General features: G+C 49.9%; 1 protein-coding gene across 11 annotated transcripts in view; it reads left to right on the top strand.

Annotated features, from left to right (window-relative positions):
- POU6F1 (POU class 6 homeobox 1) overlaps positions 1–21,681 on the top strand; it is a 32,504-nt gene that overhangs the window by 6,576 nt on the left and 4,247 nt on the right. For 2 of the 11 annotated variants that reach the window (XM_031650470.1, XM_031650471.1), the window contains exons 2-10: positions 5,709–5,803; positions 8,058–8,277; positions 13,181–13,302; positions 14,203–14,428; positions 14,955–15,208; positions 15,826–15,972; positions 16,598–16,801; positions 20,434–20,575; positions 21,141–21,309. In XM_031650470.1, coding sequence (XP_031506330.1) covers positions 5,756–5,803; positions 8,058–8,277; positions 13,181–13,302; positions 14,203–14,428; positions 14,955–15,208; positions 15,826–15,972; positions 16,598–16,801; positions 20,434–20,575; positions 21,141–21,309 — 1,532 coding nt within the window. In that variant the 5' untranslated portion in view covers positions 5,709–5,755. Of the gene's footprint in view, positions 1–5,498; positions 5,804–8,057; positions 8,278–13,180; positions 13,303–14,202; positions 14,429–14,954; positions 15,209–15,825; positions 15,973–16,597; positions 16,802–20,433; positions 20,576–21,140; positions 21,310–21,681 lie in introns of those variants that run through there. The other 9 variants (XM_031650477.1, XM_031650475.1, XM_031650472.1 and 6 more) reach the window with 9 other exon arrangements.

Raw genomic sequence — 21,681 nt, 5'->3', positions numbered from 1 at the left:
AAAATCCTGCATGGCCCTGGACCTCTTTGGATTCTCAGGTGATGGGCAAATGCCTTAGCGCTCGCTGTTCCTTTTACCCCGGAGGCTGCTTGGTGTTTTTTTTTTTGTTTTTTTTTTTTTGAGACGGAGTCTCGCTCTGTCACCCAGGCTGGAGTGCAGTGGCCGGATCTCAGCTCACTGCAAGCTCCGCCTCCCAGGTTCACACCATTCTCCTGCCTCAGCCTCCCGAGTAGCTGGGACTACAGGCGCCCACCACCTCGCCCGGCTAGTTTTTTGTATTTTTTAGTAGAGACAGGGTTTCACCGTGTTAGCCAGGATGGTCTCGATCTCCTGACCTCGTAATCCACCCGGCTCGGCCTCCCAAAGTGCTGGGATTACAGGCTTGAGCCACCGCGCCCGGCCGGGTTTTTTAAAAAATATATATATATATTTATTTATTTATTAGGGACAAGGTCTTTCTCTGTCAAGGAGTGCAGACCGGAGTGTAGTGGCATGATCACGACTCACTGCAGCCTTGAACTCTGTGGCTCAAGCAATCCTCCTACCTCAGCTTCCCAAGTAGCTGGGACTATAGGTGTGCACCACTACACCTGGCTAGTTTTTTTAATTTTTATTTTTTGTAGAGACGGAGTCTCCCTGCGTTGCCCAGGAAGGCATCAAACTCCTGAGCTCAAGCGATCCTCCCCCTTCAGCCTCCCAAAGCATTGAGATTATAGGCGTGAGCCACTGTGCCCAGCCCTGCCTGGGTTTTTAGATGTTAGCGAGGAAAGCAAGGGATAAATAAGTGAGCCATTTGCTAGCCAGCCAGAGTGCCTTGCCAGCCCTGATCCAGGTGTTTTTCAAACTCAACTCACTGGAGAAAAAAGGTAAAGGAGAGGGCCCTTGGTGGGCTCTGGCTCCCTCCCCAGCTTTAACCAGAGCAGCTCTGCTGTGATGTGTGTATGTATTGGGATTCTACTGCTGGGATGGGGACAGGAGCTCCTTCTCTGGAAACAGACAGCTGATTGTCTCTTCTCCCTGGCCTTCAGGCTGTGGGCACTGCATAGCATCATGGGCTTAAAGGAGGCCATCCAGATGTGCTATTTATGCAGTCATTGGGGAAATGGTCAAAAAGCAAACTGAAGATGGCTGTCTGGTCACTGGAACCAAGCCACAGCCTGAGGCTTGAAAAAAATTTGGAAGTTCCTGACAAGGAGATGGCAGCAGGTCCAGAGGACCTGCTAGGTCCTCTAGGTCTTGGGTCCAGAGGACCCAAGCAAGGGGAACACGCAGGGCACAGCTCAGAGTCAAAATGCTGAGTGTCTGCTTGTCAGACGTTGATATCACATACATGTGTAATAGCCATCTAAAGGTAAGACAGAGAGAGACAAGGGAGTCTGAGATCTGGGACAAAGGAGGTCTTGGACTCTGCTCTGCCTGGGTTTCTGGTGGCCTGAATGAAATCTGGTTGGTGGGTTGGTGTGGGCTTAGGTGTGGCTAGAGGCTATGTCTCAGGACTGACTTTGCCTTTGACTTAAAGGACCAGACACTGAGGACCCAGGTCCTCATAGCTCATCAAATCTTAAGGGTGGAAGGGATATCAGAATCACCCAAGCCTTATCACTACTTGAATCCTCCTCATAACACAGTCAGAAAGTGGACACCTGCCCATGCTCAGCCACTCCCTGTGAGTGGCCATGGTTGGCAGCAAGGAGCCAGAGGCTACAATGAGACTGTGAGCAGACTTAGCGCTCTTCTCAAGCAGGTGCCTTGTTGTCCATGAAGATTGGCTACTGCTGCCTTACACCTAATGACCTTTGGAATTGGAAAACTCTTCTCCCCATGAAATGTATATATCAAGCTATAATGCACCCAGATTCAGCTTGTGCACCTTTCATTTCGGTGTTGTCTCTTCCTCTTATTTTCTTTGCAAATGGCTTCTGTATGTAACAACTTTCATAGCTTATCCCAATTCCTACCCAGAAGTGATGGTAAATTGCCAAGTTCTCTGAAAAACTCATGGAAGACTACCATGTACAAAATCTGGGGGGACAGAGTTTAAGACTAGCCCTGGCAACACAGTGAGACCTCATATCTACCAAAAAAAAGAAAAAAATCAGCTGGTGGTTAAGGTGGAAGGATGACTTGAGCCTGGGAGTTTGAGGCTGCAGTGAGCCATGGTCATACCACTGCATTCCAGCCTGGGCAACAGAGCAAGACCCTGTCTCAGAAAAAAAAAAAAAATTCTGAGGGGAGACATCACCTAAGAAGGAGGTTAGAGCCCCAGTGAGGTAGGTAGATGCTCACCAGTTCTTTCAGCAAATTCTTCTGCCCTTCCTGCATCCCCTCGTCGTACCTGAAAGGGGAAGGCTCATTTCCTCTTTTTTCAAATTGTTAGGTACCTGGAATTGCTTGCCCTCTCCTTGAATCCCACTCTGGAGGGGTTAGGGAAGGAAAAGGAGGGAAGGAACCTCATGGTTCTCCTTACCTGGTTGATCAGGGAACATTCTGCCAAGCAATGAAGATGCTAAAACCCCAGGGGTGATCCAGCAATTCCATTCCTAGGTATATACCCAAAGAATTGAAAACAGGTTTTCAAAAAAAATTATACCCAGTAGTCATAATACACAATACACAATAGCCAAAAGGTAGAACAACCCAAATATCCACCAACTAATGAATGGATACACAAAATGTAGTATATCCATACAATAGAATATTATTCAGCCATGAAAAGGAATGAAGTTCTGACACATACTACAATGTGGATGAACCTTGGAAACATGCTAAGTGAAAGAAGCTAGACACAGAAAGTCACATATTCTATAGTTCCATTTACATGAAATATCCAGAACAGGGAACCCCATAGAGAAAGCTCATCAGTAGTTGCCAGGGCTTGGGCAGTGGCAGTGGAGGGTGAATAACTATTAGTGGATATGGAGTTTCCTTTTGGGTTGATGAAAATGTTCTGGGACTAGACAGTGGTGATGGTGGCAAGTGTGAATCCACCAGATTCCATTATATGGTTCTCTTTAAAGTGGCTAAAATGGCCGGGCGCGGTGGCTCAAGCCTGTAATCCCAGCACTTTGGGAGGCCGAGACGGGTGGATCACGAGGTCAGGAGATCGAGACCATCCTGGCGAACATGGTGAAACCCCGTCTCTACTAAAAAATACAAAAAACCTAGCCGGGCGAGGTGGCGGCGCCTGTAGTCCCAGCTACTCAGGAGGCTGAGGCAGGAGAATGGCGTGAACCCGGGAGGCGGAGCTTGCAGTGAGCTGAGATCCGGCCACTGCAACTCCAGCCCGGGAGACAGAGCGAGACTCCGTCTCAAAAAATAAAAAAAAAAAAAAAAAAAATAATAAAGTGGCTAAAATGGTTAATTGTATGGGATGTGAATTTATCTTAGTCTGTTTGGGCTGCTGTAACAAAACACCATAAACTGGGTAGCTTATAAACAACAGAAATTTATTTCTTATGGTACTGAAGGTGGGAAGTCCAACATCAAGGTGGTGTTGTCTGGTGAGGGCCCACTTCCTCATTGACGGAGCCTTCTTGCTGTGTCCTTACATAGTCAAAGGGGTGAAAGTATCTCTCTCACACTAGGGTCTCGCTCTGTTGCCCAGGCTGGAGTACAGTGGCGAGATCACAGCTCACCACAGCCTCAACCTCCTGGGCTCAAGTGATCCTCCTGCCTCAACCTCCTGAGTAGCTGGGACTACAGGTATGCGCCACTACGCTCAGCTACTTTTTGTACTCTTCGTAGAGATGGAGTTTCACCATGTTGTCCAGGCTGGTCTTGAACTTCTGGGCTCAAGCAGTCCACCTGCCTCGGCCTCCCTAAGTGCTGGGATTACAGGCATGAGCCACTGCACCCAGCCTCGGGCCTTTTTTATACAGGCACTAATCCCATTCCTAATTACCTTCCAGAGGCCCCATCTCTTAATACTGTCACCTTGGGGATTAGCATTTCGACACATGAATTTGGGGAGAAAGACACATTCAGACCATAGCAGAAAGGAAAGGTGAATCCAGAACATCCCTCTGGGCTTTGTTTCCCTATCTGTAACATGGGGATAATAGTGCCTCCCATTCCCCACGCCCCCAGAGTTGGCATGAGTAATACAGCAAGCAATTGTGTTACATAAAATGTCTAGCATACAATATGCACTCAAAATAAATGTTAATTGCTTTTTTTCCTATAAAAGTGTCTAACCTATTCGCTTCATTGTCTTTCCTCTCTCAATCTCTATCATCTCTTTCTTTCTTTTTTGAGACAGGGTCTGGTTCTGTAACCCAGGCTGGAGTGCACCAATCACTGCTCACTGCAGCCTCCGCCTCCCAGGCTCAAGCGATCTTCCCATCTCAGCCTCCTGAGTAGCTGGGACTATAGGCACGCGCCACCACGCCCAGCTAACTTTTTGTTTGTTTGTTTGTTTGTTTTTTGGTACGGACAGGGCCTCACTATGTTGCCCAGGCTGATCTCGAACTCCTGGACTCAGGTGATCCTCCTGCCTTGGCCTCCCAAAATTCTGGGATTACAGGCATGAGCCACTGCGCCCAACCTGTTTTCTTTATTTCTTATGACTGTGGTTTGTGGCTCTAGCCAGACAACCTGTCCTCACATGAGGGCTTTGCCCACTCCTCACTGCACAGGGCAGGCTGTTCCACCATCTGGGATGTCCCACCTCGTCTGTTACAGGCCACTGTGGTCTTTGGGCCACTATCATAGAGTCACCTGAGAGCTGATTCTGTGATGTTCGCCCATTGAATCAGACTCTGAGAGTAGTTGGGGGAAAAGATCTAGGAGTCTGCATTTACATTTTTATTTTTAAATTATTACTCTGTACTTTATTTATTTATTGAGACTGAATCTCACTCTACTCTGTAATTGATATAAATACTAACATTTTTACTAAGTGCTCTAGGTGATGATCATGCATATTAAAGTTGGAGAGCACTTTAATTTATGTTTTTACCATCTATTCCAGGAAGTCTGCCCAGATTTCTCCCTTGCTCCTTACCTAAGTCTAAGGTTCTGAGGGTCAGGGTCAGATTCCCATTGAGTTCTGCTGGGTGTGCTGTCTCCCTTTGGATTGGGGAAGCCCCAGGGACAGATATCTTGCCCTTTACTCTCCTCACCCTAAGCCCAGATGTTCCTGGTTCTTCTGAGTGTGGATTCTCCTAGGATGCTGTAGGAAATGCAACACTTTAAAGTTCTTAGAATCCTGTTTTTTGGCCAGGTGCAGTGGCTCACATCTGTTATCCCAGCACTTTGGGAAGCCGAGGTGGGTGGATCACTTGAGGTCAGGAATTCAAGACCAGCCTGGCCAACGTGGTGAAACCGTGTCTCTACTAAAAATACAAAAATTAGCCTGGCGTGGTGGCACATGCCTGTAATCCCAGCTACTCAAGTGGCTGAGGCAGGAGAATCGGTTTAACCCAGGAGGCAGAGGCTGCAGTGAGCACAGATTGTTCCACTGCACTCCAGCCTGGGTGACAGAGTGAAACTGTCTCAAAAAAAAAGATTCCTGTTTTTTGTTTTTTTGTTGTTGTTGTTTTTAGTGTTTTGTTTTGTTTTGTTTTTGATTTTTTTTTTACCTCTACAGATACTTGGGAGAACCTAGCTTCTCTGTCTTCCTACGATTCTATTCTGACTTTTCTAGATGGTATAGAAATTGTATCACTGTGTTACATCACCCTTTGCCTTTCCAATCCCATCTTACCCAGGATGTGCTAGGTGTGGGCCGGACCCCACCCGACCCTGACAAGTGACCATGGATCCTGGAGCCGGGTCAGAGACATCTCTGACTGTCAATGAGCAGGTATCTTCTGAGGTGGGAAGAGGGGGAGTAAGGGTGATGGATGGACTGAGGGGTGTGGGAAGACCCCACAGGGCCTGTCCCTGTCCATTTCTTACCAGGGTTCACTGCCCTTCACCTGTCCAGAGGTACTTGCCATTTAGGATTTCTCAGGGTCTGGGTTTGGGGAGTGAAGCTGTGACTTTAAGATGTAAAATCAAAGTGTACATAGTATGTTTAAGTTTACATGGAGGAAGTTTTGAACATCAGGTAATTTACTCTTTAGTTTTTCTTATTGCTTACACATATTTTCTAATTGTTTTTTTTGCAAATTACTATTACTTATATAATTTTTTAAAAGGAGAAAAAAGGCCAGGCACAGTGGCTCATGCCTGTAATCCCAGCACTTTGGGAGGCTGAGGCGGGTGGATCACCTGAGGTCAGGAGTTCGAGACCAGCCCGGCCAACATGGTGAAACCCCGTCTCTACAAAAAACAGAAAAATTAGCCGGGCGTGGTGGCGGGTGCCTGTAATCCCAGCTACTTGGGTGGCTGAGGCAGGAGAATTGCTTGAGCCCAGGAGGTGGAGGTTGCAGTGAGCCGAGATCACGCCACTGCACTCCAGCCTGGGTGACAGGGCAAGACTCCGTCTCCAAAAAAAAAAAAAAAGAAAAGAAAAGAAAAGAAAAGATGAATTTCTCTGAAAATGTAATTGGAGTGAAGCCTCTCATAGGGCAAACTGGAGGCAGCACAAGAGCTGCTTGTAGGATGTATTTCACTCATCTCATATTCTCCTGATGGGTCACATTGTCACTTTTTCCAGCACAGCCTCTGACTGGATCCACTTTCAGGCTTAAAGAGTGTTGTGAGAGTGATTTCAGGCACAGGCCAAATGCAGAGAGGCCTGACACAAAGCTGTTTAATTTACATACTTTGTCTCTTATTCTTTTTTTTTTTTTTTTTTTTTTTTGAGACGGAGTCTCACTGTGTCTCCCAGGCTGGAGTGCAGTGGCGCGATCTCGGCTCACTGCAAGCTCCGCCCCCCGGGTTCACGCCATTCTCCCGCCTCAATGTCTCTTATTCTTAAATGGCCCAATTGGCAGGGTTTCCGTGCTGGTGATGAAGAGCTAGTGTGGGGCATCTGGGCAGGGGAGGGAGACCGAGTGTTCTGAGGAGGCTCAGGGTCCACCTGCATCACTCATGCATGGAGATTGCCCTTGAGGTCTGAGCATGCCCACAGCAGGTGGCAGGACTGGAGCCACAGACCCATAGGATAAAAAGCTGCAGTCAGGCCAGGCGCGGTGGCTCACGCCTGTAATCCCAGCACTTTGGGAGGCCGAGGTAGGCGAATCACAAGGTCAGGAGATTGAGACCATCCTGGCTAACACAGTGAAACCTCGTCTCTACTAAAAATACAAAAACATTAGCTGGGCGTAGTGGCGGGCGCCTGTAGTCCCAGCCACTCGGGAGGCTGAGGCAGGAGAATGGCGTGAACCCGGAAAGCAGAGCTTACAGTGAGCCGAGATCATGCCACTGCTCTCCAGCCTGGGTGACAGAGCAAGACTCCGTCTCAAAAAAAAAAAAAACCAAAACTGCAGTCCAGGAGCGGTGCCAGGCAGAGAGGGAGAGGATGCATCTTCAGGATTCTTGACTCTTGTTTTAGGAATTTAGCTTGCAGGGAAATCCTGAGCCTTTACTCTAGAGTTTTGGAAATAAAGGAATCATGGGCCATAAAAGTTACTCAGCATTGTGGCGCATTCATTTTCCATCCCTTTATCTTTGGGGAACTTTCAGATGATTTCAAGGGAAGTGAAGAAGGATTTGCTTCCTGGCCCGACTTAAGCTGTGGATGCCATGTTAGGAGCCCTCATACCCACGTTCCAAGATCCTAGCTGCCAAGAGGACATCCTTGCAAGTTGTAGGATAGGCCATCCACCACTCCCTGCACTGAGTCCAAGAGATGGAACAAATAGAAACTAGCTCTCAAATGGTTTGGCTCTGGGGGACATTTTTCTAGCTTGCGTCAGGCCCTTCTCCCTGTCACCAGGGCCTGCTTTCTTCCAGCAGCTCCTTCCCTGGAATCAGGGAGCTGCAGCCTGCCCCAGGCTCTGGAATTCTCACAGAGCACACAGCCCTCTGGACAGGAGGTCTGCATCCCGAAATGCCCTCCCCTCTCTCCCGCAACCATACCCAGAACTCTCTCCTGCAACCATACCCAGTATACCCTGCGGTTATACTGGCCCCTCCCCCAACAGTGCCCCCCCGTCCTCTGCTTGCAGGTCATCGTGATGTCAGGTCATGAGACCATCCGAGTGCTGGAAGTCGGAGTGGATGCCCAGCTCCCTGCTGAGGAAGAGAGCAAAGGACTGGAGGGTGTGGCCGCCGAGGGCTCCCAGAGCGGAGACCCTGCTGAAGCCAGTCAAGCTGCTGGTAAAGCTGGGCCAGACAACCTGGGCTCCTCTGCAGAGGCAACTGGTACGAGGCCGTCACCCCCACCTGGTACTGCTCCACCTGAGTGCTGAGTGCCTCCTGTGGTCCCTGGGGAACCAGCACGAATCCCTGGGGCTCAGGTGGTTTTAGGGTCCTGTCCGCCTGCCCACTGGACAGCCTGTGCCTCTGGTCAGCTGCTAGGGCTACTCTACACTCCTTGTTTCTGGAGTTTTAGTTCTAGTCTGAGTCACTTCCAGGCCTAAACTGGAGTGGATCAGGGTGAGGTGGGAGGAGACTGGTAGCACTGAGCTTAGGGGTTTGAACGTGGGAGTTGAACCCAATGAGCTGTGGGGGATCAGGCACTGCTCCCTGGCTTTGGGGCACCCTCTCATCAGTCTTCCTCATTAACACCTTGCAGAGTAGTCATCTCCTTTTGCAGGAAGCCTTAGGCCTCCTTTTTCAGTTTCCCCAGAACACCCCAATTCATTGCCCCTTGACTTCTGCTGCACATTCCCGCTTCCCTTGACTGGAGATCTGGACTGGTGGGGGTGGGCCAAGACGAGGAGGCAAACTTCAGAAAAGCAACAGCTCCTTAACAAGAAAACTGCATGGCCACACATTACTTGCTCTACCTTCACATCAGTGTGTAAATTCTTTGGAACCCTAGTAACGTTAGTCATTTTCTTTCCTTTTCGGATAAAGGAATGACAAGAGACATGATCGAAAATTTTTCCCTAGCCTGGAAATGCTGTGCTTCCATGTTGAGGCCAGGATGGGTCATCACCTGTTCCCAAGGGGCAGTGCCCTGGAGACCAGGCAGGGAAGACAAGGACCCTACGTCTCTGCCACTCCTTCCATTCAGCATAGCCATTGTGCAGTGGAGCCCCTTTTCAGAAAACAGGGGAAGTTTCTCAGGTTTATTCACCATGCCCTCACTTTGCTTTTCACCCATTTATCCATCTTCCTATCTCATTTCCTCTGGTGCCTTAATTCTGCTCCTTGCCCAAATTCACTCTCAGAAATGGATCCTGGCCGGGTGCGGTGGCTCAAGCCTGTAATCCCAGCACTTTGGGAGGCCGAGATGGGCGGATCACGAGGTCAGGAGATCGAGACCATCCTGGCTAACACGGTGAAACCCCGTCTCTACTACAAAATACAAAAAAAACTAGCCGGGCGAGGTGGCGGGCGCCTGTAGTCCCAGCTACTCGGGAGGCTGAGGCAGGAGAATGGCGTAAACCCGGGAGGCGGAGCTTGCAGTGAGCTGAGATCCGGCCACTGCACTCCAGCCTGGGCGACAGAGCGAGACTCCGTCTCAAAAAAAAAAAAAAAAAAAAGAAATGGATCCTAAATCAATGATTTTCATGAGTGTTTGTGTAGTGTGCATCTTCTCCAGGAGTTTGCGTGTCTAAGCCTTTCGCAAAAGGCTCGTCCTCTATAAAGGAATTTTAGTCATCATCAACCAGGTAAGGGAGGTATTTTGCTGATGTCACCTAAGCTGCCAGCTTAAAGTGATGGGAACTTTCTAGATGTGCAGAATTAAGAAGGGTTTCCTGTTTTTAAAACAAAACTAAGTAACAGGAAACTTTTCCAGGATGAAAACAGAATCTATTGGTTTGTGTCATTCTAAATTACTATCCAGTCTTTGTCACACATACATATTTTTATTGCTGTGGCCACTGAGGGTAGACTAAGTAGTATGATACCACCACGTAATTTCATGTACCTATGTCTTTTACTGACATAGAGTCACACACCTGCTTCTGGTTTTGGCCATTGTCAAATTGTCTGGGTTTTCATTTTCATAAACAGTGCTGCTTTGAATGTTTTTGTATTGGTCCTTTAAAAAATTTTGTGTGTGACAGTCTACTAAAATTCCCTTTGAGGCCAGGTGCAGTGGCTCACGCCTATAATCCCAGCACTTTGGGAGGCCTAGACAGGTGGATCACCTGAGGTCAGGAGTTCAAAACCAGCCTGGCCAACATGGCAAAATCCCATGTCTACTAAAAAATTACAAAAATTAGCCGAGTGTGGTGGCACATGCCTGTAATCCTGACTACTTGGGAGGCTGAGGCAGGAGAATTGCTTGAACCCAGGAGGCAGAGGTTGCAGTGAGCAGAGATCGTGCCATTGAACTCTAGCCTGGGCAGTAGAGAGAGACTCCATCTCAAATGAAATGAAATGAAATAAAATTCCCTTTGAAGGGAAATTAATTATTAACATAGGAGGAAGTCATTTCATGGAAAAATATAAAATCTTGCTATCAATGAGAAGAAAAGTAATTGACTTTAAGGTATGAGATGCCTGTTAAGCCAGAAAATAAATAAGCAATGATAAAACCTATATTGGTGGCCGGGCGTGGTGGCTCATGCCTGTAATCCCAGCAGTTTGGGAAGCTGAGGCGTGCAGATTACTTGAGCTCAGGAGTTTGAGACTAGCCTGGGTAACATGGCAAAACCCCATCTCCACACACAAAAAAATACAAAAATTAGCCAGGTGTGGTGGCAGGTGCCTGTAGTTCCAGCTGCTCCTGAGGCTGACATGGGAGGATCACTTGAGCCTGGGAAGCGGAGGTTACAGTGAGGTGAGATTGCACCACTGCACTCCAGCCTGGGTGATAGAGTTGAGACCTTGTCTCAAAAACAAACAAACAAACAAACAAAAAAACTATATTGAGTGGTGCTGTGGAGAAACAGGTACATCGTTGCTGGTTCTCTGAGTTCCTTTAGTCTTTCTCTGCAGTCCAGCAGGAAGCAATAGCAGCCCTACTGTATGTAAAACCTTGGACTCCATGGTCCTACTAAATATGCCCTAATAAAATGAATATTTTGCTTCTTTAGAGGGTAAGCTTTCATCATTTATGTTTGTCACTTTCCCATTTTCTCACTTACTTGTTATGTTTTGTCACATTTTGTCCAACAAAATGTTTTTTAAATTTTCATATGTTCAGACTCTCCTTATGTTTGCTGATTTTGTTCTGTTTTATTTTTTTAACTCATTTTTATTTTTTCTGTAGAGCTGGTTCTTGTTTTGTTTCCCAGGCTGGTCTGGCAACTCCTGACTTCAAGCGATGCTACCACCTCAGCCTCCCAAAGTGCTGGGATTACAGGCGTGAGCTACTGCACCCCGCCTGATTTTTTTTTTTCAGTAGTTAGAAATGTGTCTTCCCGCCACAGAGGAGATAAATCTGTTATTTTGTTTTCTTTTACTATTTCATAAGGCCTTTGTTGATGCGTGCTTGTCTCTTTAATTCCTTAAACTACCTAGGTTTTGTTATTGTATGCTGTGAAAAGTATAGTCCTGAGTTGAAGTTGAAGCCTTCCCAAGTTGAAACATGGGCTAGGACTGCAGGGTTGGACAGAACCTTTGCAGTTATCTGATTCAGTGGTTCCCACTCTTGGCCATATCACAGTGGGAGCTTTGAAGGAAAAAAGAGAGGCGAGGTAACTAGCCTCCACTCTTGGACATTCTGATTCAGCAGGCCTGGATTAAAGCCTAGAAATATATGCCCAGCAGTTTTAAGAAGCCACTGATCTGGCCAGGCACGGTGGCTCATGCCTGTAATCCCAGCACTTTGGAAGGCTGAGGCAGGTGCATCACTTGAGGTCAGGAGTTTGAGACTAGCCTGGCCAACATGGTGAAACCCTGTCTCTACCAAAAATACAAGACAAAAATTGGCCAGGCGCGGTGGCTCATGCCTGTAATGCCACCTTTGGGAGGCCAAGGCGGGCGGATCACGAGGTCAGGAGATTGAGACCATCCTGGCTAACACAGTGAAAACCCATCTCTACTAAAAATACAAAAAATTAGCCGGGCGTGGTGGCGGGTGCCTGTAGTCCCAGCTACTCGGGAGGCTGAGGCAGGAGAATGGCGTGAACCCAGGAGGCGGAGCCTGCAGTGAGCCAAGATGGTGCCACTGCACTCCAGCCTGGGCGACAGAGCAAGACTCCATCTCAAAAAAAAAAAAATTTAAAAATAAGAAAAAAATTAGCTGGGCATGGTGGTATGTGCCTGTAATCTCAACTACTTGGGAGGCTGAAGCAGAAGAACCCCTTGAACACCGGAGGCAGAGGTTGCAGTGAGCAGAGGTTGCACTAGTGCACTCTAGCATGGGTGACAGCGCAAGACTCCGTCTCAAAAACATTAAAATAAAAAGAAGCCACTGATCTGGTCGAATATCCATCACTCAACTCCTAGGCTCCTTTTAACTCACCATATATTAAATAATAACCATTCTTCTCATTGTTGTATGGCTGTGAAGTTTCCTGGTGGGGGTTCCCCAGTACCTGCATAGGCTAAGGTACCAAGAGGAGGCAAAAAGCTGAGGTCACGGGAAGTTCATTTAGAAGCTCGTTGAAGCTGCTTACATGACTTTAGACCTCAGGGAAGGGCAGAGAAAAGCTGGCTGACCTGGAGAACCCCTGTGATCCTGTAGTGCAGCACAGACCTGTCCGATTTTCAGGGACTCTTGCTTCCAGGACTTTGCCCTTCAGGAACTCCTGCCCTTCCCCAAACCAGCAGCTGCAACCAAAAGTACTCTGGAGGTGGGTGAACAGCGATTCAGTGGCTGGATGAACCAAGGACAGCCACTCCCATCCATTCTCGCTCTGACTTCCCTGACACGCATGTGGGATTCAGGCCACTCTGTTGATGATGTGACAGTTTTTACAGGACCAGGAAATGAGGGCTAACACTCACCTGGGTCTCTTCTTCAGCTAGATGTGAGAAGTGTTGGCTTACCTTCCAGAGCTGGCACAGGGTTCCCCAGCCTCCTATTCTCACCACCGTAGCATTCAGGAAGCTGCCTCGTGGGCCAGGGAAGACCAGTGATTGGTCTTGGGCTATGCAGCAGTGCAGCATGGGACTGAGGGTCACCGCTTCAGGCTGCAGATGGGATGTCATGTACTGCTGTGGTGACCCCTCCACTCACGTCAGGCTCACTCCTTGTCCTTTTTTCTCTCAATGCCTTGTGAAGTGAAGTCACCCCCGGGGATCCCTCCGAGCCCTGCCCCTGCCATTGCCACCTTCAGCCAAGCCCCAAGCCAGCCTCAGACATCGCAGACCCTGACGCCACTGGCTGTACAAGCTGCCCCCCAGGTAAGGGCTGCCCTCGGGAGCTGGACAGAGGGCTGGGGGCAGGAGCGAGGCATGGGACAGCCAGCATGGGGAAGCCATGGAATCTGGGAACTTCATGGGGCAGGACAGGGAAGGGGCTATGGCTTGAGGGAGGGACTCTCCTACTAGGGACCTCCAGCTTCACCCCTGCCTATATCAGGCCCATTTGGAAAAGGGGATCTGCATTTGCAGAATCTTCTTGCGCCCAGCCAGGGTTGCAGAAATAACATTAACTCTTTCATGCAGCCAGAGTTTCTGTTTATCGAATGACTAAATGAATGAATACCCTTGCCAGCCCTCCAGTGGATGCCTGGAAGAGTTAATGGATTGTTCAGAGTCCTCGTTTAGAGCCAGGGAGTGGCCCCAGCACCGTGAGAGGCTGCCTGCAGGATGCTGCAGGCACGCAGAGCTCTCTGTCCCTTTCCCTACATGCCCTGACTCCGAGGCATCCAGCCAAGGGTATGGTCCATCAGAAACTTCTCAGAGGCCTTTGTGGGGCCTTGACCACTTGGTTCCATCAGCCACTGCTCCCTGTTCCCTGGCCACTAAGCACAGGGCCTGTCAGCAAGGGCCCGCAGAAGGCCTGGCAGGCAGCAGGCTGTGGTGGGGGAAGCCTGTGCCCCCTTCCCATCCTGTGAGCAGTGCCACCTTGCCCTGGATTTGGGCGATTTCTCTGAAGGCAGGATAGTCAGTCCAGGCACCCCCTCAGGTTTGGGCCTCCAGCTAGGGTTTGGCTCTTCCCCACCCTCATGTGGCCTTTGCCCCATCGCCCTCAGAATGCTTTGTTTGTGCTCAGCTGGGTCTCAGAGACCCAGTGTTTGCGCTGTCGATGTTGATTTTTTATTTTTTCTTTTCTTTTTGAAATCTTGTTTGCTTTTGCAGGTCTTGACTCAGGAAAACTTAGCCACAGTTCTGACAGGAGTTATGGTTCCAGCAGGGGCAGTTACTCAACCTCTTCTTATCCCCATCAGTATTGCAGGTCAAGTGGCTGGTCAGCAGGGGCTGGCCGTGTGGACAATTCCTACAGCAACCGTGGCTGCCCTCCCAGGACTGACCGCTGCTTCTCCTACGGGGGGAATTTTCAAGCCACCTTTAGCCGGTCTCCAAGGTAACGGCAACTCTTCCCAGGACTGCACCAGGCCCCCCACCACCCTCCACTACACCCCCGCACGTGTGCTTGCCATGTTGGACTCAGAACCCACGGCCCACCCAGGGCAGCCGCCCTGGATTCTGGATCCGGTGTCTTGGGCATCCGGCAGCAGAGCTGCCGCACCACCTCGGGACTGTAGGCCGTGACACCACGCTGGCCCTGCAGGCCTGTCTTACTTCAGCCGGCTGTCTGAGACTGCCCCTCTCCCCCTACGCCAGAACTCACCCCATGGCCAGCCTCCTGGGAAGGACTGCAAGAAGATTCAACATCTGGTTCTTGAACCTACACATCTGGCCCCAGGGAGGGGGGATGAGAGATGCTGGCATGTGCCAGCCCTTCAAGGATCAAGGGAATCGTGGCTGCCTGCCCCACTGTGCCCACTGACCCAACCCCCTCTCCTTCTTGTGCCAGATCCCTTGGGATTGGAGCCGCTCTGGGCAGTGGCTAGGCATTTGAGCACCTCTGTCTCTGCCTTGCTCCATAGCAGCTGCTGTGCTGAACACCGCTCTTCCGGCACCCGTACAAGCTGCCGCACCAGTACAGGCCTCCTCAACAGCCCAACCCCGGCCACCAATCCAGCCCCAGACGCTGTTCCAGACCCAGCCGCTGCTGCAGACCACGCCTGCCATCCTCCCGCAACCCACTGCTGCCACCGCTGCTGCCCCTACCCCCAAGCCAGTGGACACCCCCCCGCAGATCACCGTCCAGCCTGCAGGCTTCGCATTTAGCCCAGGAATCGTAAGCTGCTGCCCTCACCCAGGGCTGACCAGGGATGGACAGAATCATGGGCCAAGGGTGGAACTGACCCTTCCCACAGTGGAGGACGAGCCCCCCCGAACACAGCCCTTTTCCAACACATCAGCAGAGATGGGCTCCCTCTGAGGCCTTCTCCTTGCAGTTGCCAGCCCGTCCATCCCAGATAAAAGCAGACAACATCTGCCAAGAGGTCTGGGCACATTCTCCAGAACCTGAACCACTGGGCCAGGCTTGGAGGGTGGGATGACGTCTGGGGATTGAAAACTTGTGAGCTGTCACTAAGGTGCAGCCAGAGCTTACAGCTCTATGCTGGTCTGTCCAGTGTAGCTCCTGGCTTGGCAGTGGGAGCTGTTAGATATGGCTAGGATCACATCAGCCTCTCAGGTGTGACCCTTCTACCCTGGCAGAAAGATTAACCAGAGTTACTTTTCCATGACTGTGGCCCCCCCTTCCCCGCTGACCCCTGCAGCCCCTAGCCCTGGAAACCATCCAGCTGGTAGACATGGGCCTGAAGCCCACCATCATATCTACCCACCCCAATGCCCTCTGTCCTCTTCCCTCTGCCCAGGGGTCTTCTCACCCCTCGGCTTCTGAGAAAGGCTCTTCCTCCACCACAGATCAGTGCTGCTTCCCTTGGGGGACAGACCCAGATCCTGGGGTCCCTCACTACAGCTCCGGTCATTACCAGCGCCATTCCCAGCATGCCGGGGATCAGCAGTCAGATCCTCACCAATGCTCAGGGACAGGCAAGTGGCCAAAGGCAGGGCTGGAGGGTGGGGACTGCGGAGAGGCTGGCCAGGGGAAGGCGGCCAGGACTTGGGCGGTGGGTCATAGAAACTCGAACAGATGTCAAGCTGTTGTTCCTATCTCCTCGGTGGCGGCTTTCTGCCGATGCTGAAGCTGGTCAGGGGTGTACCCACCACCGTCCTGGAGGTGCTCACATTACATGGGGGTTTTCATTTATGGAGCACCCATGTTGTGGTCAGGCTTTATGATGGGTGCTTTCTCATACATCATCTCACTTTCTTTGGAGTACAAATCTATTAGGTGGAGATTTTTATTCCCATCTTACAGGACAGAAGGCTGAGGTTCAGAGCAATGAAAGCCACACAGCTAAAATGTGGCAGAACAAGGCAGGTCTCTCTGAATCCACATCTAGACCTATTCCTGCTCCACCACAGCTCTGAGGATGGAATAAAGGAAGTAGCCCTTAGAGTGTGAATCCTGCACTTTACTCATGCAGAAACTGAGGCCAGAGCAGCTTGAGGGATTTGTCCATTAGTCTCTTCCCCTGGCGGTGTGGGGATTTGGGTCTGGGGTGGAGCTGGATCCTACCCTCACACCTGGGGTCCCTGCCTTATTTCCTCCCAGGTTATTGGAACCCTTCCATGGGTAGTGAACTCAGCTAGTGTGGCGGCCCCAGCACCAGCCCAAAGCCTGCAGGTCCAGGCCGTGACCCCCCAACTGTTGTTGAACGCCCAGGGCCAGGTGATTGCGACCCTGGCCAGCAGCCCCCTGCCTCCACCTGTGGCTGTCCGGAAGCCAAGCACACCTGAGTCCCCTGCTAAGAGTGAGGTACAAGGGCTGGGGGTGATGGGGCGTGGCGCAGGCTCTGCCATCTGGCACCGGCTGCTTCCCTCCAGACTGCCAGGCAGGACAGCATCTTCCGAAACTCCTAGGAGAGCAGGGCACCTCCTAAAGTGGGGGAGGTCCCACAGTAGAAAACCCACATGTGTCCACCCAGGTTCAGCCCAGCGAAACAGCTTCACGAGACCCCCTACTCACACACACCCAAAATATGTATATGTGCCCTCAGAGGCCAGTGCTGTTCTAAGAAGGTCAGGGAGGTAGGTAATGGTCAAAGTAGACTGGGCCAGGATCGGCTTTAGGGTGAGCAATCTTCCTGAAAAGCCCTGGGAAGTCAGTTTTGTACTCGCTTCCTCTACCCCTCCATCCCTCCACCTCTCCACTCTCATTCTAGGAGTATTTTTTGAGTGCCTACTGTATTCCAAGTGCTGAAAACACAAAGATGAATAAGATGTCCTCCTAGCCTTAGGTAGCTTGGCATTGGAGACAAGTCAGTGGGACAAAACTATCACAGGGACACACAAATAAGGTGGTTTGGGGCCCCAGAGAACCAAGCTCTCGACAAACTTGGAGGTTAGGCAAGACTTCATAGATGAGGGACATTGGACTATCATAAAGGGATGAAGCCGGCGTGGTGGTGCTCACCTGTAGTCCCAGCTACTCAGGAGGCTGAGGCAGAGGATCACTTGAGGCCAAGAGTTCAAGGGTGCAGTATACAATAATCATGGCTGTGAATAGCCACTGCACTCCAGCCTGGACAACATAGCAAGACCCCATCTCTAAAAATAAAAAGGGATGAGTTGGATGTGAGAGTGTTCTACCTTCAGAGAACTGCAGCAAATATCACATGCTAGAGCAGCAGTTCTCAAGCCTGTGCATCAGAATCCCCTGGAGGCCTTGCTGGAATGAAGATTCCTGTGTCCCACCTCAGAGTTTCTTATTCAGTAGATCTGAAGTGGAGTCCAAGAGTTTGCATTCCTAAGTTCCCAGGTGATAATAAGGCCAGTGGTTCACAAATGTAGCATGCACCTCCAAGTTTTGTAAATAACCTCTTAGCTTTATCTGTGAATAGAGATCATAAGGGTACCAACTTCAGAAGGTTATGAATGCTGAAGGATATATTATACATAGGCAATGAACACTGGCGCACAGAAAGCACTTGAAAAACAAACAGTACTTCTTCTTGTAATTACCAGTATCAGGTAAGGTACTAGGGAACTGCTGATGCTGAAGGGCTTTAGCAAGGAAATGGCTGACCGGATGTGCTTTTTTTTTTTTTTTTTTTTTTTTGAGACCAGGGTCTTGCTCTGTTGCCCAGGCTGGAGTGTAGTGATGTGAGCTTGGCTCACTGCAACCACTGCTGCTAGACTCAATCAATCCTCCCACCTCATCCTCCCCAGTAGCTGAGACTACAGGTGTGCACCATCACACCTGGTTAATTTTTGTATTTTTTGTAGAGACGGGGTTTTGCCACATCGCCCAGGCTGGTCTTGAACTCCTGGACTCAAGTGATTAGCCCACCTCAGCCTCCCAAAGTGCTGGGATTACAGGCATGCGACACTGTGCCCAGCTGAGAGATGCATTTTTAAAAAATCCCTGTTATAAGCTGGGCACAGTGGCTCATGCCTATAATCCCAGCACTTTGGTAGGCCGAGGCAGGTGGATCACCTGACGTCAGGAGTTCAAGACCAGCCTGGCCAACATGGTGAAACCTCGTCTCTACTAAAAATACAAAAATTAGCCAGGCATGGTGGCAGGCTCCTGTAATCCCAGCTACTTGGGAGGCCGAGGCAGGAGAATTGTTTGAACCTGGGAGGCGGAGGTTGTGATAAGCCGAGATCGTGCTACTGCACTCCAGTCTGGGTAACAGAGTGAGACTCCATCTCAAAAAAAAAAAAAAAAAAAAAAAAATCCCTGTTATTCATATGATGTCAAGAACTGGACTGTGGTGAGGCGGTTTAAACAGCTCTAGGGAGAGTCAAGGAGCTCTGAACTAAGGCAAAGGCCCTGGGGATAAAGAAGCAATGGACTTGAGACATACCAGGGGTAGAATCCAGGAAACAGGACCATCCTGGAGAAATCTGTACTTCCTAGAAAGCTTTTTTTTAAAAAAAAAAACATACCAAATACTTTCATATATTTATAGTTTCTTCTGATTACAAATATGATATATGATTTTTACAAAAATTCTAATATTTTGTGTAATGTAAAAAGTAAAAATCCCTTCTAATTCCAACTTCAGAGACAACTTCTTTTGATAGCTCACTTTATATGCCTCAAGATTTTGTTTTTCTGGAAATTCACATGTATTTCTTAAAGGCATTATTCCATAAAAACTGATTTTCTTTTTTTTTAATTATTTTTTATTTTTCAAGACGGAGTCTCACTCTGTTGCCCAGGCTGAAGTGCAGTGGCATGATCTCTCGTCTTACTGCAACCTCTGCCTCCCGGGTTCAAGCGATTGTCCTGCCTCAGCCTCCCCAGTAGCTGGGATTACAGGCATGCATCACCACACCTGGCTAATTTTTGTATCTTTAGTAGAGACGGAGTTTCACTGTATTGGCCAGGCTGGTCTTTAACTCCTGACCTCAAGTGATCCACCCACCTTGGCCTCCCAAAGTGCTGGGATTACAGGTGCATGCCACCATGCCTGGCTAATTTTTGTATTTTTAGTAAGAGACAGAGTTTCACCATGTTGGCCAGGCTGGTCTTGAACTCCTGACCTCAGGTGATCCACCCACCTTAGCCTCCCAAAGTGCTGGGATTAAGGCGTGAGCCACCACGCCCGGCCAAAACTGATTTTCACCTTACATTTTTCACTTAGGGCTATGACTCAGACATCAGAGTAGGTAGGAGGTATACCTTCTCCTTTTTAATGGCTGCACAGTCTCTCATGGTAGAGAGATACCAAAAGCCACCTACCAGTTTCCCTGTTCATGCACATTTGGGGCCTGAGAGGCTGTAAAATCAGGTTGAGACTATCTTTGAGAGCAGAGATTTGGAAGCAGCTATCCCAAGGATGAGCACTTGTTGGGGCTTTGGCCAAGTGTACTGAACCTTTCTGAGCCTCTCGCCTGCCTGTGTCACAGGTGGGTGTGAAGCTCCAGGTTGGTAGGGCAGGTTGCTGTGCTTATTTAGTATAATTCAGTCACTGTTGTTGGGTCGGTGTTAATAAGCAGCCTCTAGTCTTGCTTTTTTTTTGAGATGGAGTCTCACTGTGTCACCCAGGCTGGAGTGTAGTGGCACAGTCTTGGCTAATTGCAACCTCCGCCTCCCGGGTTCAAGCAATTCTCCGGCCTCAGCCTCCTCAGTAGCTGGGATTACAGGCACCCACCAACACACCCAGCTGATTTTAGTAGAGACAGGGTTTTGCCACATTGCCCATGCTGATCTCAAACTCCCAACCTCAAGTGATCCTCCCGCCTTGGCTTCCCAAAGTGATGGGTGGCATCAGCCACCATGCCCTGCCCAGTCTTGCTTTATGATAGGGCCCAGGCGGGAATGTCCTGCATGCGTGAGGATTTCATGCGTGTTTTTGCCCTGCCCCTGGTCCACCCAGGGATTTTAAGTCCCTGAGCCTGGCAGAGGGCAGCAAAGGCTTGTTGTCTGTCCTTACACAGGTGCAGCCCATCCAGCCCACACCAACCGTGCCCCAGCCTGCTGTGGTCATCGCCAGCCCAGCTCCAGCAGCCAAGCCATCTGCCTCTGCTCCTATCCCAATTACCTGCTCAGAGACCCCCACCGTCAGCCAGTTGGTGTCCAGTAAGTGGCTCCTGGAGGAGTAGTGTGGAGAAGGGGGGAGGCATTTATTTGGGCATCCAACCTCTTCAGATGTTGCTTTCCTTGATAAACATCCTGGGGTCCAAAGGGGAAGGGCAGAGGCCCAATATGAGGGGCTGGCTTTTTCATTCCCATTCCTGTGGAGGTGGAGTTTGGGCATGATGACAGTGGAGGCTGTTGAGCTGGCTGGCTGGCTGCTTTTCAGAGAGGCCGAGCCGTGGGCTGTCTCCGCTATGGTCTCTCACCCAGAATTTGAGGAATGTGGGTAACCAGCAAGTGTGTTTGGGGCCAAGCCTAAGGCAAGTGGGGGAGGTTGAGCAGTTAGAGCTGGAAGAACTTGAAAATAGCTCCTTACCCCTGGACAGGTTAGTTTAGGCCCCTTTTCTTCAAGTCTTGCTTGTCTCGGGGACAAAGGTGATAAAGGTCTTGAAGGTGCATGAGCCTTTTCCCAGGTGTCCTCACCTCTCACTACTGCGTGAGTAGTGAGAGATAAGCAGGGATGCTTCCCATGTTACACACTCATCCCTGCTCCCTCCCTCTGGCCTAGAGCCACATACTCCAAGTCTGGATGAGGATGGGATCAACTTAGAAGAGATCCGGGAGTTTGCCAAGAACTTTAAGATCCGGCGGCTCTCCCTGGGCCTTACACAGACCCAGGTGGGTCAGGCTCTGACTGCAACGGAAGGTCCAGCCTACAGCCAGTCAGCCATCTGCCGGTGAGTAAGGCTGCCCTAGACAGGATCAGGGCCTGCTCAGCTGCCTGGTGCCACCGGGCACTCATGGGGACCTGGGCACTGGCTCCTTTTCCATATGCCCCCTTGCTCCAGCTTTTTTCCAGATAAGGAAGATCGTCTTAAGGGTAGATGTGAACACCTGGGTAGTCAAAGACTGACCCTGTCCTTCTGAGGCCCTCTGAAGTTTATCTTCCAATCCTGGGCATTAATATGGGTCTTCTTTGAGGAACCGAAGACCCTAATGCACCGAGGAATTCTAGTAGGAAAGGAGTACAGCTTATAAAATTAGTCACCAAAGTGGGAACTTCCATTCTATCTTGGCCCTTAACTGTAATCTACCATGCCTCATCATGC

This window comes from Papio anubis, chromosome 9 (genome assembly GCF_008728515.1).
Source record: "Papio anubis isolate 15944 chromosome 9, Panubis1.0, whole genome shotgun sequence".
Classification (NCBI taxonomy): Eukaryota; Metazoa; Chordata; class Mammalia; order Primates; family Cercopithecidae; genus Papio; species Papio anubis.
This window is presented reverse-complemented; position numbering and strand designations above follow the sequence as displayed.